At 59.2% G+C, this 18,473-nt stretch overlaps 2 protein-coding genes across 4 annotated transcripts; one reads left to right on the plus strand and one right to left on the minus strand.

Moving 5' to 3' along the window:
- Positions 1–3,259: 3,259 nt before the first annotated feature.
- On the minus strand, positions 3,260–10,252 carry LOC134167303 (protein eva-1 homolog C-like). Of its 3 annotated transcripts, none has more exons than XM_062625822.1 (8): positions 10,081–10,252; positions 7,465–7,664; positions 6,058–6,181; positions 5,680–5,895; positions 5,445–5,588; positions 5,238–5,309; positions 4,793–4,882; positions 3,260–4,189 (listed from the first exon to the last, which is right to left on the minus strand). In XM_062625822.1, the coding sequence occupies exons 1-8, from the start codon at positions 10,160–10,162 to the stop codon at positions 3,804–3,806; spliced, it is 1,314 nt and encodes a 437-aa protein (XP_062481806.1). In that variant the 5' UTR covers positions 10,163–10,252; the 3' UTR covers positions 3,260–3,803. The 3 variants fall into 3 exon arrangements, with proteins under 3 accessions (XP_062481806.1, XP_062481808.1, XP_062481807.1); XM_062625823.1 differs by having other exon boundaries at positions 3,262–4,189; positions 5,743–5,895; XM_062625824.1 differs by lacking the exon at positions 4,793–4,882.
- A 1,811-nt stretch (positions 10,253–12,063) lies between these two features.
- On the plus strand, positions 12,064–18,473 carry LOC134167314 (chloride intracellular channel protein 2-like). The gene is made up of 6 exons (XM_062625850.1): positions 12,064–12,319; positions 16,411–16,520; positions 16,910–17,035; positions 17,399–17,505; positions 17,838–18,019; positions 18,181–18,473. Exons 1-6 carry the CDS (start codon positions 12,263–12,265, stop codon positions 18,340–18,342), a joined length of 744 nt encoding a protein of 247 aa, XP_062481834.1. The 5' UTR covers positions 12,064–12,262; the 3' UTR covers positions 18,343–18,473.

An 18,473-nucleotide genomic window follows, 5' to 3' on the forward strand; every position in this document is an offset into this window, starting at 1 on the left:
TCCTCCAATCAGAGTGCGGGGCGGAGCCACGCGGGTGCCAATCGGCGAGCAGGTAGGGATGCGGTTGCTAAGGGGCAGGACGGCAGGGTTTAAAATTCAGCCCCGGCAACCAATAGAAGCCCGAGCTGACAGCGGGGCGGGCCGCCCGGCCCCGAGGCGGGCGGTGATTGGTGAGGACGCGTTGCCGTTTAAATGGGTGCCGCGGGGTCGCTAGGCAGGGTGTCATGGTGGGTCTTGGGCTGAGGTTGGGCCGTGGTGGTGCGGCCGCTGTTCCATCACCCCCTGTGGGATCCGGCTCACCGGGGAGCATCCCCCGCTCGGGTGGAACGACCTCCGCAGGCATCTGGGCCCAGTGCTTCTGTAGCGGGCTCGACCCCTGCCCGCAGCCGGGCCTGCCCTCCTGCTCGGGGCTGGGCTCTCTGGCTGGGGGAACGGGGCACCCTGGGCTGGCCGTGCAGCTCCTGTGAGCCGGTGTTGTGAATGTGTGGTTCGGTTCGCTTAAAGAACACGGTCAAAGGCATCGGCAGAGCCGTCTTAACACGATGCCGTGAGAAGGTGGTTTGTTGGGTGCAAGGTTCGCTGTTTCTGCACTGCAGGATCACTTGAACACCGTTCAAACCTACCGAGGCACAAACCAGAGCTGCCTCACTAAGAGGTTAAACAGCGCACCCGCCGCTTATCAAAGACCTGCTGCTCGTGAAAGGAGGAGGAGCCACGAGGGTGTCCCAGGCCGAGGGCAGATCCATCACCCCCGGCCGGGCAGGGATGGCAGCAGCAGTCACCAGTTCATCCCCGCTGGTTGAGCTCTGAGGGCTGCAACACGCTGCTGTGGGTGCAGCCTGAAGCGGGGCATAAGGGGGTGCTGCTTAATATGTTGGCCAGGGAGAGAGCTCCTTTTCCCCCCAAAACCCTTGGCAGATTCCCAGCAAAACTTTCCAGATCCAAATTTAATCCAAATCCTTTGGGATAATCCTACACTCCTTTCTCCCCGCAGACAGGGCGATATACAGGCAGCTCTGCCACATCTCTAGCAGAAAGACCTGGGGCTGCTGATGGCCAGGAGCAGCAGAATGTTTTTTGGGTGCTCAAAGGGCTGGTGGGGGCGTTAAACCTGGTTTAGTTGTCCTGGGTTCAGCAGTAGCAGTCATTTTTTTTCTCCTTCTTGGTAGCTGGTGCAGGACTGTGGTTTTGACTTTCGGCCTGGGAATGGCGCTGATAGCACTGATGTTTTCAGTTACTTCTCAAATGTTTGGTCTGGCCAAGGACTTTGAGAGCCTCATGCTCTGCCAGGGAGGAGGGGAAGCCGGGAGGAAGCAGACAGGACACCTGACCCAAACTGACCAAAGAGGTATTCCATACCACAGCACGTCATGCCCAGGATGTAACTGAGTTACCCGGAAGGGCTAGGGCACTGCGGGGTTGGAGGAGGTATCGGTTGGTGCTTGGTTGGGCTGGGGGGGTAAGTTATCGGTTGGCTGGTGGTGAGATGTTGTATTCTCTTCCCTTGTTACTTCCTTTATCATTGTTATTATTAGTGGCAGCAGTAGTGATTTGTGTTATACCTTAGTTACTAAACTGTTATCTCAACCCGTGGGAGTTGCATTCTTTTGATTCTCCTTCCCATCCCTCCAGGAGCAGGGGGAGGCCAAAAGGGGGGGGGGGGGGGGAGTAAGAGAGTGACTGTGTGATTTATGGCTGACTTTGTTTAAACCACGACAAGTCCACATATCTTGGGTGCCGTCAGTACCCAGAAAGGGTCAGGGCTGCTGTAGCTCCAGCCCATCCCATTTCCCGCTCATCCACTTGTCCTCTCAAGCCCCAACTCCAGTGGTGCAGCCGCTGCTGTCCCTGGCCTGGGAGCTCCCTGAAATTTGCTCACTGCTGGTCTGGAATCCTTGTGGGATCCAGCTGTCTGCCTCTCCTTGTGCATGTTGGAGCAGTACGTCCTCCAGTCAAAAATATGCATCAGGTTCATACTTGCCAGGCAGAGCTGAGACACATCCCGCTGCTGATGGAAACACAGTGCATTGGCCTGTGGGATAAGATCTTCAGCCAGAAAACCTCCATCCAGGTTTGCCTGTGGCTCTGCGGGGGCTTGGGCAAGCTGCCTGCTTTGGGGCGGGTCCACGTCTGCCCATCCTGTCCAGGCTTGGCATGGGAAGCTGGATTTTCCAGTCCCCACAATACTGCAGGTCCTCAGGAGGCTCCCACTTGTGGGAGCTGCAGCTCACAGCTCATGTGCCACAGGGGTACTGGAGAAAAGATGGGGGAGCAAGAACTGGACCCTGCAAGGCAAACCCCTGGGCAAACCCTCCAAGCACAGAGGCAAATCTGTGGTCTCAGTCCTGCCTGTCATCTAAGGATGCTGGAGGCCAGTTTGATGCCAGAGCCACCTAGACTCCCCTTGGGCTCTGGCATTACTCAGCAAACCCCCACATCAGGCAGGATACAAGTCCTTGCCCCCCCTCACTGGAGCAGGAGCACGAGGCTGCTGCATAGCCACGGTGCTCAGCTCTGCACCAGGAGAGCATCCACTGCTGAACACAGTGCAGCTCCAGTGCCCCCCCGCTCCCAGAGACCACCTGCACCAGCTGGACTAAGGGGTGCACTGACGTCTCCCCCAGCCCTCTCTTGCTGTGCCCAGCCCAAGCACTTCATGTGCAGTGGTGGATGGAGAAACAGACCCCGCAGTGCACCACCTCAAGACCATTGGTGCTTGGAGTGTCCCTGCTGGGTGGCATCTGGGTCACCGCTTCCATGCATCCCCTTCCTGCAGCACCACAGAGCCTGTGCTGCCTGTTGGAGCTGGAGCAGCCCCCAGGCTGTGGAACTGAAAAGCCCCTGTGCACAGCATCTGGGGATGCTTGCTCCGTGATTGCTCACCAAACAGAGAGGCTCAGGCTCAAGAGGAGTGAGGGCAGGGAATCATCATTCATGGGATCCATATGAACCGTTTTCCCCCCCTTTCCCTTCCTCAGGCTAAACCCTTATCCTTTCCCATGCTAAAACAGGCTCAACTTGTTGCTCCTTATGGCCCAGTGCCAGAAACACAGGCAGGAGGCCAGGAGATCTTCTGCACAGGGAAGGCCGAGGTTTGCCACTTCCTTTTCTCTCCATATACACCACTAATGGCAGGGGTCAGGGAGACATTGCCATACAAGCCCTTGTGTTTATTTACTGGAAAAAGCACCAGTGAGTTACCTCTGGGGCTCCCTTGCCAGTGGAGGAAGCACGAAGGAAAGCCAGGGGTAGAGCACCAGCCCTGTGCTGAGCTTCCTGGGGGAAGTGGGGCCGCAAGGCCCGTGGCATGGGAGGGCTGTGCTAGGTGATGCTTTCCCACCAGCTCTGCCTGCGCCCTCCCTGCATCCCTGCTGTCAGCATGCAGCCCAAACACTGTGGGGTGTTGGCAGCATCAGGGGTGGAAGAAGCAACATCCAAGAAGAAACAGGAGTAAACAGCCTGGGAAGGCTCAGGGCAGCCTTGGCTGAGCATGGGTAAGTACTAAAGCCAGCCAGCATGAGCCAGGAACAGGGAGGTTATCTTAGGGTTAGTGCCGTGTTTGCAGCAAAGCAGCCGGCGGTCCCTGGGGCCACCCTGCAGCCCCTCAGCACACCCAGGGACTACCTCTTACCACCCCTGGGTTAGAGTTTTCCAGGCTGGTGGAGCAGTGAATTGATGGCCACACCGGGGCCGCTGTGGGCCTGCTGCCACTCACCCTGAGGAGCACAAACTCCATCTCTCCCATGTTTGATCCCACTCAGCCTCCACCCCCACATTGCTCTCCCTTCATTTTCTTCCAGTTCTCATTTGGTGGCCGATTTGATCTTGTGGATGGCATATGGGCTTGACTCCTTTGGCATCCAGATCTCCTCTCCGCCACAGCCCTGGTGTTCCACCGCTCCTTCCATGGCTGCCGTCAGCTCAGGGCTGAAGATGCTGTCGGTGGCACGGTAGGTGCGGGTGAGGCGGCGGAAGGAGGAGTCCGAAGAGCTGTCATCAGGAAGGTCTTCATCCTGCTCATCCTGAAGCTTGGTCCTGCCCAGCTCTGAGCTGCTTCCCAGCTCTGGGTCTCTGAGAGCCTCCCCCACCTCCTGGAGGAAGGTGGTTTTGGGGCTGACAATGCACAGCAGGAGCATGAGGCCTCCGGAGACCCCACAAAGAAAGTAAAGACCAACTTTCTCTGGGACGCCTGGGGGGTGAAGAGCAAAGAGAGACACCAGGGTACATACTGCCTCTGAGGCCTGCAGGTACCAGTGCCTGGGAACGCCCCACTGCTGGGCGTATGTAAGAGGAAGAGAGCAGCGTTGCCCTCAGCAGCCAGGGCTGATTGCCCCAGTGAAAATGGGAGCCTCACCCAACATCAGCACCCACCAGTGTCCCGAAATGCCCCTTTCTCCATATGAAACCCCCATTGGGATGCAGGGTAGGGAGAACAGGTGGAGGAATCGTCTTGCCAGGGACTTAAATAAGCTATTTCCCCTGGCAAGGGAAACTTTTGCCTGCAGAACAGTGTTCTCCGTCAGTGCCCCCACAGACAGGGCAGGAAGGAAGGAGACCCAGCTAATGCCAGTCAGAGAAGGAAGGTCTGCGGGCATGATCACAGCAGCACTGCAGCCATGGATGCTGCAGGACCCTGGGGCTCATTCCTCTTCTGAGCTCCTGTTCTTGTGCTCCCAGACCAGCATGGGTGCTCAAGCCAGGGCTGAGTGGGGGCCACCATGGGGCCTGAGCCACCCTCCCAAGCCTGTCCCGCTCCCCCAGGTGCTGCATGAGAACCGGGGAGTGCACGTACCCCAGAGGTGGGCAAAAGCTGCCAGAGTGCTAGTAAAAATCATCCGGTCTTCCCGGAGCTTGGAGAACCTGGGCCCTTTGTACCAGCCACCTGTAGTGGACAAGGGGATGTGAGCTAAGGCACAGGGTACTCCCCAGCGCCCTGCTGCCTACTGCCTGCCCTCATCCCCATGGCCACTCTCCTTCCTTCCTGCACAAGTGCTTCTCTGCCTGCAGGATGCTCCTGCTGGGTCCCCTTCTTCTCAGCTCCGAGTGACCACATCCCTCCAGCTGCTTAGATGTGGGCACTGACTGATGGGTGGCATTAGCCATGGGACAGTGATGCTGGGGTAGAGCTGTGGGATGTGTGCCAGTGGTGGGCACCATAGGTACAGACAGGCCAAGGAAGGCCTGGTTCACCCAGGTGTGAACACGTGGCTTTTGACATAGCCTCCCCCTCATGATACCGTGCATGTAGTCCGAGAGCAGGAAGGGGTCCGAGGTGTCAGGGCCCACCTCCTCCAGCAGCTGCTTGGGCACTGCAAGGAGAGCACACACGGAGCATCACCACCCAGCAGCCGCCTGCATGCCCGGCAGCCCCACACCTTGCCTGTGTGGCACGGGGTTGCATAACAGGGGCTCCCCTGTGGCCCCGGCCCCGTGGTGACTCTCACCGCAGGTGTAGGACACTCGTAGCTGTTTCTTTGTGCCAGGGAGGCATGGATCCCCGAAAGTGGCCTGGTCAGCAGCCACTGTGCAGTTCCCCCTGCGGTGGCACTTCCTGGAGACCCTCCGCAGGGCGTCCGGAGCCAAGCACTCTGCAAAGACATGGGGCATGGACCCGTGGGCAGACCTGCCTGCCCCTGCCTGTGGGGCACTGAGAGGCACAGGGGCAGCCCGATGCCATACTTGTGCCATGCTCTCTGCCCAGCTTCTGTCCCTGTTTCTCTGGCTTGACCCATTCTGGCGTACCTATATGGGGCCCCACAGTGTTCAGGGCATCACACTCTGGTTTCCCCCGCAGGAATCGTCCATAAATGGCAGAATAAATGGCCAGCACGGATTTTGGTCGGCACTGCAGCCTCAGCTTGTCATTTTCACACACAGTTTTGACCCGATGGTTCCCTGGGGTGTGACATTGTGGAGCGCCCCATCACATCCCAAGCCGCAGTGCTGCAGGAGGGCCGCAAGGCGCAGGAGCATCTCAGCTCCGCTCTCTGCCCTTCCCAAGCAGCTGAGGCTGGGGAGAGGCCCTGACAGCATTGCGCAGATCCCACTCCACCTTACCTGGCCGGCATTTGTAGGAAACAATGAGGTACTTGTGTGTGTCCGGGCACGGGTCTGGCCCAAAGACTTGGCTGTGCACTGAGAACTGGCACCACTGCTGGTCCTGACACTCAGCCAGCAGCTTCTGGAGAGCAAAGTGGAACAGACAAGGAGGTGGGTGAGGAGTTCTGAGGCTGTGCTCACCACCTCGGTGCCACCACCAGGCTCAGACAAAAAGCTTCTCCCCTTGCAGAGGTGTCCCACGGCTGCTCCCACCCGAAGCCCCCCCCCCGTGTTGGCTCCTGAACCAGCCCTCTGCACTCACACAGAGCTTCGTGCCAGCACAGTCAGTGTGCACCGTAACGCAGCCCTGTGCGACACCCATGCACCCAGATGAGGCTCTGTGTAAAGCACACGTGCAACCAACAGACCTCTCAGGCACTGGGTGCCCTTTGCTGCTGCCCACCCAATAGCTTTGGGTTCGGGCAGCCCGCAGGGCTGTTGTACCAGCCCCCCGCATCCCCCTGAGAAGTGGATTGCCCTGCAGCTGGGATCCCACCACCTGTGGTGATGGCGCCCCTGTCTGTCTCTTTGGTCTCCAAACATCTCTGCTGGGTCACATCCCCCATCCTGTGCTTGACACGTAAGCTTGGGAGACCCTGCAGCATGATTTGTGGGGCCGGCATGGTCCAGCTCTGCCCTTGCAGAGCTCCTGGGATATGCAGGATACCAGGAGGGGATCTGCAGCTGGAGCAGGACAGGGCAGCAAAGCTTCACGAGCTCCTGGAGCAGGGAACTGGTCCCTCAGCTCTTGTTCCTCGTCTCAAAATCCACGTTCCCCTTCCCCACGGGCACCTGCATGCAGCTGCAGTTTCGCAGGTCCCAGCTCCTCAAGGAGCTGTAACCCCAATAGAAAAGCAGCACGTGACACCATGTCCCCATCGAGGGACTCTCCTGCTGCCCCCTCCCTGGGTCCTGCCTGCCTTTCCTTCCTGTGCCAGCTACTGCCACCCACAGGCTCCCCTTTGGGCCTCCCTCATGAACCTGCTTCCCGGGGGCTGCCTGAAGGACAAGTGCTTCTCCTGGCCCAGGAAGAGGGGCTCTGTGCTGAGCCCTCCTGGGCCTGTCCCGCGTCAACTGCCAGGACCCAGCCCAGCTGCCAGGGCTGCATCCTGCGGCATCCTGCGGGATTACTCGAGAATCACAGCTCAGGACGGAGCAGCGCCTCCTGCCTGCCCAGCGACCCACTGCAGAAGGCCGTATCCACCCTCATCTCCCAAAAACCCTCCCAGGAAGGGATCCCACAGGTGAATCGCGATGCCGATGGTAGCAGCCTCCCTTGCGGTACAGCCGCCCAGCCAAAGCAGGCAGCCCAGTGACCCAGGGAAGGAGCTGGGTGGGTCCTGGTCCCCGAGACCTTGCCCTTACCAGGTGGGCTGTGGTGGACATGCATTCAGTGCTCTCCTGGGAGTCATTGCCAGGGCTGGGGCAGAGGTTGGGGCTGGGCACGCGACGCCCGTAGAAGGCTCCGAGGATGCTGATGGTGGTCCTGTGAGGGCAGACGATGAGGAGCTGCTCCCCATCACATGTGTGCGTGGTGTGGTTCCTCAGTACCTTGCGCAGGTACCCTGGGTGGGGAGAGAGCACGGTGGCATTGGCCGGGGGGATGCTGGAGCACAGCGGTGGTGGTGCTGAGCTCCTGGCAGCTGGTGGCAGTGAGGACAACCTGGGCTGGGCACGTACAGGGCAAACAGGAGCAGGGTGGACTCACAGCAAATCTCACATCCAGCATTGCAGCCAAGGGGCTAGGGAGCAGTATGGAGCAGCTGAGCTGGTTAGCAAAGGGAAGTGAAAGCTGGAGGCCGAATGACAGGTCAGGAAAAATAAGAACAGAATCCCATGAAGGTTCAAAGGTTTAGAGAAAATCAAGTTAGATGTGGAGACACAGGGAAGACTGAGCAAGGATGAGCCAGAGATGATCACCCAGAGATTATTGCCAGAGCGGGGAGAGGAGGATGCTATGTGACAAGATGTCAAGCCGTGGGCTGGAGAAAGGAAGGGTCCAGCGGCCTCTGCGAGCTCCCACAGTTGTCTGCATTGGTGTGAATGGGTGTGAGCCACCAAGTCATTCTCTGAGCCCAGCTGACCCCATCTCTGCCAGAGAAGCCCAGTGCATTGGTGCGAGCCTTTCCAATGGGAACTGGCCTCTTCTCTCCCTGAATTCTCCCTTCTAATCCTGCCTAAGTTGTGTCACAGACCCCAGTCCTCAGCTGTGGAGTCCTTGGAGGGACTCACATCCCAGTCCTATGCCAGGGTCCCGGGCAGGACACGCACCCCGACCCTATCCTGCGCTGTGTCAAACTCCCCCAGACCAACACAAGGAGGTGGGAGCTCCAGCATCCAGCCCCATGCTTCTCCTGCTGTCCCTCTGCAAACCAGTGCCAGGCCCAGCTGCACAAAGGGCCCCTTTCACCTCCCTTGCCACCATGAACCCTCTGTCCCCTGCTGCTGGCATCCTGCCCCAGAGGCAGCCAGGGATGCAGCTGGGAGCTGCTGGGAGTTAATCGGGGTTAATCTTTCTCCTTGCAAGTGTAGGATGAGCAAGAGGAAGGGCTGCAGCCCTGAGCAGACGAGCCCTTGCCTTCTCCTCTGAGTGCTGGAGGAGAGAAGAGAGGAGAGGCAGAGGGTGGATGGGAGTAGACATGCTGTCTTAGCCATATCAGAGCTCCAGTGAGATGCAAAGGTGCTCCATGGAGGGCACATCAGAGCTAGATCAGACCCTTGGGGTGCAGTGCCCACATGAAGAGGGCAGGACAAACCCTGTCCTGTACCTCTCCTCTTGTCACTCCACATCACGGGGTGCTGTGGGCCTCGAGGCACAGGGGTCTCTGCCCAGGACCCTGCTGGCCCCATCTCCTTCCCCTGCACCCATGGAAGCAGCAGGTCCACTCTTGCTGCAGCATCCAGGCTCTTGTGCAGGTTCTGGAGACACTCGGCTTCTGCCTGGCACCATCTCCAGGCCGACCTTCCCATCACTGAGGCAGCTGGTGCCCGGGTAGTTGGGGCACGATGGGCTGAGGGACATGGGCGAGGAACAGGGGAGAAATGGGTTTCCCCAAGTCCAGCCTGCCCTGCAGCAGCCTCCTCTGCTGCTCCATCACAACACTTTGGGCAGCGAGCACTTGTGAAGATTTTTTCTGAGTGAAGCCATGGTGAGGAGGCTGCAGGCAGAATGTGAGTGCATCCAGCATGACTGACTCAGTCCCTGCCGGTGCAGCTGTGCAGTCAGCTCTGCCCGGATGAAATCACATCCTCCTCCTCCTCCTCCTCCTCCTTCTCCTCAGTGCCTGTGCTGCCGCTCAGTGGTTCCATGATGGATACCTGGGGGTGAAGTGATGCGGGGCTGGTTTGTGCCTGCACCCTCCTCACTATTCCAAGTGCTGTGGCACAAGAGATCCCAAACTTCCACCTTGGCTACCAGTGCTGCCCTTGGGAGAAGGTCTGGCCGTGCCCTGTGGCAGTGCACCTTGCAGCCCCCTCCTCATGGGCAGCTCTGGATGGGGATCACAGTCACCAGTTCCAGCCAGGAACTGGGTAGAGCTTCGGCCCATCTCTGCCCTCGATTTTTCAGAGCAGCAAAGGCTTGCAGAGAAGCCCTGGGTACTCCAGGAGTCTTCAGCTTCACACACCACCCAAGACCATGAGTATCATGTCTGTGCATGGGGGGCTCAGGAAAACTGGGGTCTGCCTTAAGATTTGGTGTTTTGCATTTCTGCCTCCAAACTGTCCAATGGAGCACAGCAGCAGCGCAGGAAGCGGCCCCCTCACTCACACCAGGGCTGTGGGGCATGTACAGGGTGGTTTTAGAGCCAGCCCTGCTGTGGTGAGGATGCAAAACCCCAATTTCTTTTTGGCAAACTTCCTCTGGCCTTCAGCGGTTGGTGCCTCACTTGTTGTCCTGAGCCCCCCAAATCTGCTATTGCTTCACCCACCCCTTGCACCGTCCCCAGCATCCCTCACAACCCTGCCTATGCCCCGACTCACCAGAGAGCTCCGGGCTGGCCTCCAGCCCCACGGCCAGGCAGAGGAGGACCAGGGCTGCTGCTGTCCCTACCAGCCCGGCCATGGCACGAGTGCTGCTGGCTGCAACGTGGTCACAGTGGCGGCTGGCGCCAGGCAGGCAGCATGGGGACAATGGCTCGTTTCTGTGCCCTGCCCAGGCAGGGCCTCTGAGCCCGCTCTGTGTGCGCTGCCAGTGCAAGGGGCTGCTCTGGTCAGCTGGGGCACGCTCAGCACAGGGACCCCCCCGCGGGGAGGGACGGAGGGACGTGCTCCCAGAGGCACAAGTGGTTCTGTGCCTTGGCACCGCTGTCGCTGGCAGCCGGCAGCCCCTTTCCCACACGCCTTTGTTCACCACAGGGGCTTCCAACTTGCCTCCTGCTTTTGCACTGGCACGGTGAGGCAGAAGTCCGGATGCATGTGTGTTGTAATCTCCATTTTGGCCTTCTGAGGAGGAAGGGAAGGGCTGCCGGAGTGCCTCCTTTGTGGGGAGGGCAAACACCCTCCCTGCAAAACCCACTGCGGGCCGGGGCCTCTTTGCTACTGCTCTTCTGCCCCTGCAGCCTCGGCAGGGCTGTATATGGGGCACTTCGACATCCCAGAGGAGGGCACCGTGCAGTGCCCCGCAGCACAGCAGTTCAGTTAAACCCCTGCCTGCTGCCTCAGCTGGTGGCTCGGGGGAATGCATCCGGCTGAGGTCAGCCTCAAGCAGCCGCCGGCAGTGCAAGGAGCCGGAGCGCCCCAGCAGGCTCAGCACCCCTCGGGCTGGGGCAGCAGCAGGGACCAGCACACATCATCCAGGGGTCCATAGCAGGGTGCAGGCAGTAGGATGGGTCCTAGGGGTGCTGCCGTGGCCGCACTTGACGCTCACAGTGTCATTAATTCACCCCTCTCGCTTACTGGGCAGTTTCCTGACCCATCAGGCGCAGTGTCAAGTCCTCCAAATGCTTTGATGGGGCAGAGAGAAAAATGCCTCCCAGTTCCCCACTCCCCGCACAGCCCATGGTGTAAGCACCGCTCTGGGCTGCACAGCAAGACCAAGGAGAAACATCTCCCTTGGGAGCCTACACAATCCTTTCCCAGCACGATTGCTTCGGGTGGACTCTTTATCAGGGCTTGTTGAGTTTTAGGAAAGCCTGAGCTTACCCAACCGGGGGGGGGGGGGGCGGGGGAGTGGGCTGAATTGGGATCTCCATTTGTGTAAAGTTCGGTGCCAGATACAGGGTCCCAAGGAGTGAGATGGGACTTGCCCAAGAGAGGAGTGAAGCACGTGGGTGCTGGGAAGCCGTCTCCTCTGGGCCCGCAGCCAGGATGATCTGACAGAGAACACTTCACTCCCATCCTGAGGAGGAAAGCAAGTGGTCATCCTTCCTGTGACACAGCCCAAATTCCAGGAACGGGGGGGCCCTGGCAGGGGTCAGCCCTGGATACCTCCCATCATCTTGCCACGCGCTGCCCCGGCTGGGCTGTTGCCAGCAGCACTCTGGGGCTCCCACTGCACCCTCCTGGGCTGCTCTGCAGCACAGCTGAGGCCTGTGCCTGGCTCCTTTCAACCAGGGGTGCTCTGAGGAGCCCGCCCTGGTGGTGCTGGGCAGGCAGGGGAGCTGTGCTCTTGTGCCTTGGGAGGCAGTGGGAAGGTGACAGCTTGGTTCACCCCCGAGAGAGAAAGAAGTGGCAAGACCTGGGCTCTGGTGTCTGGGCGCAAGGGTGGGAGAATGGCAAAGGGGCAAGACCAGAGTGGAGCAGCGTGAGGAGTGACGGGAGAGATGCTTCCCCTGTAGAACCCCCATTCCCAGCTGGCAGGGAAGCAATGGCAGTGGTGCTGGGGCTGCCAGCCCAGGGCTCCCAGACACCAGAGCAGCGCCTGGGTGGGTGCGATAGACTGGAAGGGGACCCGTGAAAGCATCCAGATAGACCCGTGCTGAGTCACGGCTGGGAGGCCTCACAGCTTCCCCCTCCCCGGTGGCAGGTCCCGGCAGACGCACACCCCATTGCTCCTCCCCGCTTCAAAAGGAAGGAAAGGGCAAGCCCCGGCCCTCCGCGAGCGGGTGTGAGCGCAGCCAAGGTGCTCAAGCCCTCAACCCTCTGAAAGCCTTCCGTGCTGGTGCTCCACGGAGGACAGACCAAGTCAGCGCAGCAGTGAGCGATCCCTCCCCACGCTCCTGGGATGGAGAGTCGGCAGCACAGCGCCACCGAAGAGCCTGAGATCGAGCTATTTGTGAAGGTGGGTCCTGGGGGGGGGGGGACGGTTGCTCTTTGGCAGTTCCCTGCAAGCTCATCCTCACCAGGCTCCAGCTGGGTGTGGGTGGTGGGAGCTCGGGAGTGTCTTCACGTCTCAGGAGGCTGGAGACAGGAACCAAGTTTGGGATCACTGGCCATGAAGGCAGCTGAGCAGGTGCCCCAGGGAGGCACCAGGTGCAGGCACCAGTGGGTGTCACACCAGCATCCTGCAGGATGCCCCTGTCTCATACCCTGGGAGCAGCGCTGCTGGCAGCTGGTGTGAGGGGTTAGCGGGCACACACGCGCCTCTCATACCCAAATGAGAGGAACCCCCACCAGGGAGCAGCGAGTGGGAGGGCTGAGCAGCCGCCTCAGCTTCTCCTGTGGGCCAGGGTTGTGAAATGGAGCACCCCGCCCTGGGAGCCATAAGGTGCCACGGTGGGATGGATGGGACAGCTTCACAGAGCAGGTCAAGGGGTTACTCGCTGGAAATAGGGTTTTTCCCTGTTCAGCAATTTTCTGAACACTTCCCCAGGAATATTTTAAACGAGTTCAAAATATCCTCAATGGCGTGCAGGGAAAGAGAAGCCAGCACTAGTGCTGGTACCCACATGCATCACCAGCGATGCCAGCGGGGCCACAGGACACGCTGTTAAGTGGCAGTGGCCAAGGGGAGAGAAGCCTCCCTGTGGCACCACGTTGAGGTTTCTAGGGCAGTTTCCTTGTAGCTACTTGTCTTGGTGGTCTCCACTCCTCTCCCGGGCAGCGCGGTTACTGGAAGCACTGCAGTGCCTGGCCAGAGGCACCAGCTTCCTGGGAACAGGCACCCAGCAGCACTGAGCACTGCGCGGTGCTCTGCTTGGGTAGTACTTGGGAATACATGTTGGAAAGGATAACCTGAGCCTCTGTGGGAGTGATGTCCCCATCCCTTTGCCAAGACTGTGGCCACAGCCATGCTTGACAGGCACTGAGCTCAGCTGAGCCAGATCCAGACAAGTGTATTTTCTGGGTGAAAGTAATGGGGGTCTTGAATTCCCTTCTTAGCACCACTTGTTCCCAGGGGTGGCCAGGGAGACGTGGAAAATGACACATGAGGTGACTGCAATGGCGGCAGCATGTTCCAGGGACCTTCTGAGGGAAGGGAAACTGAAAACAAAGCAGCAGCATCCTCAGGACTTCCCCTGTGCCTTAATTTAGTCTGAAAAACCCCTTCTGGCTTGTCTGCTACCAAAGTGATGCTGTGCCTCCTCCTGCCATTCAGCACCCAGTTTTACTAAAGTCACCTGCCTACACCATCACGCCTTGCACCTCACAGGGCCGGGGTCTGTCCTGAGACAGCCATAAATCAGCATGAGACAGCCATAAATCATGGGGGGGGGCAGTGCTCCTACAGGCACCTACCCGCACCCTGCCTCTGCCTGGCTTTCACTCTGGCAAATGCTGCAGTTAACTTGGTGAGAACAGGAGGGTGTGAAGCAGGTCCTGCATCACCTTTGGGTTGGGGCAGGAGGTCCCCAGAGGGCTGGCGATTTTTTGCCCTGCCATGGTCCCGATGAGAGCATCATCCTGTGGCTGTGAGGCTCTCCCTACCCAGAGGAACCTCTGCCCCTCAGCCCCACAAGGCTTTTAGCTGTCCCATGACTGCTCCCTGGGCTTTAGGGTGGCTGCAGGAACTGTGGGCAGGTCCCAGTGGGTGATGAGCACTTTGCAGTGCTTCAGGCACGCAGAACTGCTCCCTCCTCCTACAGTGTTTCATGCTGTTTCACTGAGGGGGAAACCACAGGAACTGCCAAGGAACTTTGGGGTTTAACACAGCTTCGTGAGGCCCCAGAGAGCTGGGGCTAGAAAGCTGCCCCTCCTTGGAGATGCTGCACCAGCCTGTGCTGGGTTTATCCATCATCCAGTGGGGAAAAGAGTGGGGAAGGTCAGCCTGGAGGCTGCCGGCTCTGCACCCTGGCCCCTGCTGCAGCGCCGGAGGGGTGGAGTGGGCGGAAGCAGGGGCGAAAGCTCTGCAGAGGCAGAAGCGGAGGGCGATGACTTCCCTGGCATCGGGCGGGGGGAAGCTGCTGGGGAGGGACAACATGCAGCTGCGAGTGTCCCCAGCCCCTCTCCCTGACTGCCCTGGCTCCCAGTGCTCTCCCCAGGGCAGGATGCCCTGCTCTGGTGCCTGCAGGGAACCCCTGCGGCTGTGCTCTCTCATAGGAGATCCAACACACAACCTGATACCCCTTACCAAAGGAGCCTGTTGGTTATAAGCTGACCCAGGACACTCCTGAGCAGCAGCTTCCCAGGAGCATTTCTTATTAATAGCCAACCAAAAGCCTCCTGTGTGAATTCAGCTTCTCTGGGTATATCCCAGAATCTGTTTCTTAGTTCCCATTTCCTTTCTCAGGAGCACCATTTCAGGACAGCTGAGCATAGGAAACACTGGTTAAGAAGTAATTTTCATTCCCCTGGAAGGACTAGAAGGTGTTGGCATGGTGGAAAAGCAGACACCAGCTCCAGTGGAGCCCTCAGTACATCAGGGGTTTGGTTTGATCAGTTTAGCATCTCCTGTAGGGTGAGTTTGAGGCTGGTGCCTCTCTCCTGGAGCAGCCAAGCACTCCACAGCCCACAGGTTTCTGCAAGACTCATGGCACTTAAGTGCAGCCCAGCAGAGCCAGGCACAGGTCTCTACATCTTTGCTAATGAAGCATCCCCAGCCAGCGTGTCTTTGGGGTCCCAGTGAGGTGCAAGCTCTGGAGCCAGCCCCAGTTGCCCACTCTGGATGTTACTGCTGCTGCTTGACTTCTGCACCCCAAATCCTCCCAGCTCCAATCACCCTCCTGCTCAGCCCCTGCGCTCCAGCTCCCCGGCTGACCTCGAGGCTCATTGCAGAGCTGGGGGTCGTGCCTCCTGCCGGGTGCCGTGAGAGCAGCATCCCCGTGAAGAAGTTGGCGTGGCTGCACTGCTCCTCCTGCACCAGCAGGACGCCAGGCGCGCATCATGCAGGGTCGTGCTTCATGTGCAGCTGAGGAACCGCTGACTGCTCTTAAAGAAGTCGGGTTTCCTGTGAGCCATTTTACCAACTTCCCTCTCTCAGCAGCGTCTGTGCCCATTTTCATGCACTGGCTGGGGGGGGGGAGGGGAGGATGGGACGTGACGTGCCCCATTCATCTTGGCCAAACTCATGAGGTGTCTCAATCCTTCTCGCAAAAGGTATTTATCTGCTATGTAGCAAGGACATAGGCTTTGCTCCACCTGCTGCTGCTTTCCCTTAGCGATTGCCGAATGGGCATCATGTGGGTGAGAGAGGCTGATGAGGGAGCCCTGCTGGAACACAGGCAGGTTGTCCAAGCTCCTTGCTTCCCCGCTGGTGTTTGTCCCCATCCTGCTCACAGAACAGCCCCTCAAGCACTGAGATGCTGCAGCTGTGTCCATGCAGAGGGGTTGAAAGGGACTGTCTGCACATGACCAAAGCTTTAGGAGCTAACACACAGCTCTGTTCCCCACTGATGCTGTGTGGGATGCCAGCACAGATCCACCACTGCTCAACCCTGCCGCCCCTACCCCCTTCTCCTCAAGGCCCAGGAGGCTGCTTGGGTGGTTCTTGGCCATTATCAGCCCTGGGAAAATCACACCTGGATTTATTAAACACAACTGGAGGCAGACGTTAGCAGCACATGAAAACTGTTCTTTTCCTGGCAAATATGAGCACATTTCCCTTCTCACCACCCTCTCCAGCCTGGTCTCCCAGCCAAGCGGATCCTCCCTTCCTCCCTATCCACCGGCAGCCACTCTCCACCTCCTTCCCCTGCCTCCTCCTCCTCCTCCTGCTGGCTTTATCTCACATTTCTGGGAAGGGTCTGACCTCAGGCATCCTGAGGATGCTTTCCCATCTTCCCAGCGGCAGCAGGGTCACGGCTCAGAGGAGGAATCCTGCAGCTGAGCAAGCCCCGGTGGTGGGCCAGGTTCCTACAGCATGGGTGCCGGGGTGCCAGTCCGGTCCTCCATGTACCTTCCTCCTGAGACTGGCTCCAGAGGCTCTCCACCTCCAAGCATCTCACCAGAGCGCAGCCCAGGCACTAAATCCCCATTTCTCTGCTTCCCCTGCAGGCTGGTCTGGATGGAGAGAACATCGGGAACTGCCCCTTCTGCCAGCGCCTCTTCATGGTGCTGTGGCTGAAAGGGGTCAAGTTCAACGTCACCACAGTGGACATGACCAGGTGAGCAGCTCCACGGCCCAGTCCTGGGCCAGCAGTGGGGCAAGACACCCCTCCTCAACTCTATTCCTCCTATCCCACAGCCAGCATGCCAGAAGGATGGGGTGACAGCCCCCACCATGGGGTGCTGCTAGGGGGCCAGCACAGAGCACCAGCCACGTGTCAATCTGTGCGTGGCACAGGAACCCCCTGTGGTCCGGGTGTGGGTACAAGCATGAGGCACTACAGGGCAGACTGAGAGGCTGGGGAGCGCTTCTCAGCCCCTCAAACCCAGTGGCGCATGAAAGTGGGGATGCTGCTGGTGCTTGCCCCCATCCACAGCCCCACCTCAGCCTGGCCCATTCACTGTGGGAGGCTGCAGGCACTGAGCCCACTCATTTCCTCCACTCCAGGAAACCTGAAGAGTTGAAGGACTTAGCACCAGGCACCAACCCACCCTTCTTGCTGTTCAACAAGGAGCTGAAAACAGACTTCATCAAGATTGAGGAGTTCCTGGAGCAGACCCTGGGCCCACCCATGTAATCTCAAGCTCCCTCCTTCCCCTCTGGGGCCGCTGGGCACGCTGCAGCATTGTGCAGTGCCGGGCAGATTGGGAAACCAAGGAAGGGCACTGGGAGGTGCCCAGGGCAGCGCGGGACGGGGCTGGCTCCCACCCAGCACCTGGCACCCTGCTCCGCAGGGACATGGATGGCAGTGCCAGCGGGCTGCATCCCCTGGGGAAGGCAGTGGGTTAGGCTGCGAGGGGAGGGGGCTGGGCTGGAGTGGAAAACAATGGAAGGAAAGACTCATGTCCCTTGGCACACAAGGCATAACTCACCTGGGAACCACAAGGTTGAATCCTGCCTTTATCCTTGCCCGTACTGACAAGTGTCTCTTTGAAGGTATCCGCGCCTCAGTCCCAAGTACAAGGAGTCCTTCGATGTGGGGAGTGACATCTTTGCCAAGTTCTCGGCGTACGTCAAGAACCCACGCAAGGAAGTGAATATCAGTAAGAAACACCATGATCTGCCTTGCTGGGTGGGGAGGTGCTTTTGTCTGCATCCGGGTGAGGTTAACCTGGCGGTGAAGGATACCGCTGCCTTCCCCACCAAAGCTTTCCTGGTGAGCAGAGGTGTGGGCAGGAAGGGTGAAGGCAGCCTCGAGCTCCATGGGGCTAATGGCCCCATGGGCAGGCGCTGGGGAGAGGAGTATGGGGTGATGCTAGTGGAGTCTCCTGGGAGCAGAGGCTCTGGCCAGGGTGCAGTGGTGTGCAGCACTGGTGTGGCTCTGTGGGCTCACCCAGGGCACTGGCTCATGGTGCCTGTCCCCCTGTGTACCCAGGCTTTGAGAAGGCCCTGCTGCGGGAGTTCCAGCGCCTGGACGTTTACCTGAACACGCCTCTCCCTGACGAGATCGACCAGGACAGTGTGGAAGATGTCACCGTCTCCAAGAGGAGGTTTCTGGATGGAGACCATCTGACGCTGGCTGACTGCAACCTCCTGCCCAAACTGCATATCATCAAGGTAACGGCACAGTCCTCGGGCTGCAGTGGGGACAGCCACTCCAAGGGGAGGTCACAAGGTGGGGGGATGCAAATTGTAGCTGGGTCTCCTGTATTTGTCCCAGAGATGAATCCTCCCCAGGCCTGCAAAGTCTCAGCCTCTTCCTCTCTTCCCCTCTTCAGATTGCAGCCAAAAAGTACCGCAACTTTGAGATCCCGGCAGACATGACAGGCGTGTGGCGCTACCTCACCAATGCATATGCCTGCGACGAGTTCAGCCACACATGTCCTGCGGATGAGGAGATCGAGCACACCTATGCCAGCGTGGCCAGAAAGATGACCTAACCCACAAGGGGCACCCGCCTCCCTCCGCAAGGCAGGGACCGGAGGGGGCTCAAAGCACTGCTGCCCCTGTCCTTCCTAATAGTGCCTTGCTTCACACCACTCCTCCTCCCACTCCTCTGGCAAGGACCCAT

Source organism: Pezoporus occidentalis, unplaced genomic scaffold (genome assembly GCF_034315485.1).
Source record: "Pezoporus occidentalis ecotype Australia unplaced genomic scaffold, CSIRO_AGI_Poc_V1 ctg283, whole genome shotgun sequence".
In the NCBI taxonomy this organism is placed as follows: domain Eukaryota; kingdom Metazoa; phylum Chordata; class Aves; order Psittaciformes; family Psittacidae; genus Pezoporus; species Pezoporus occidentalis.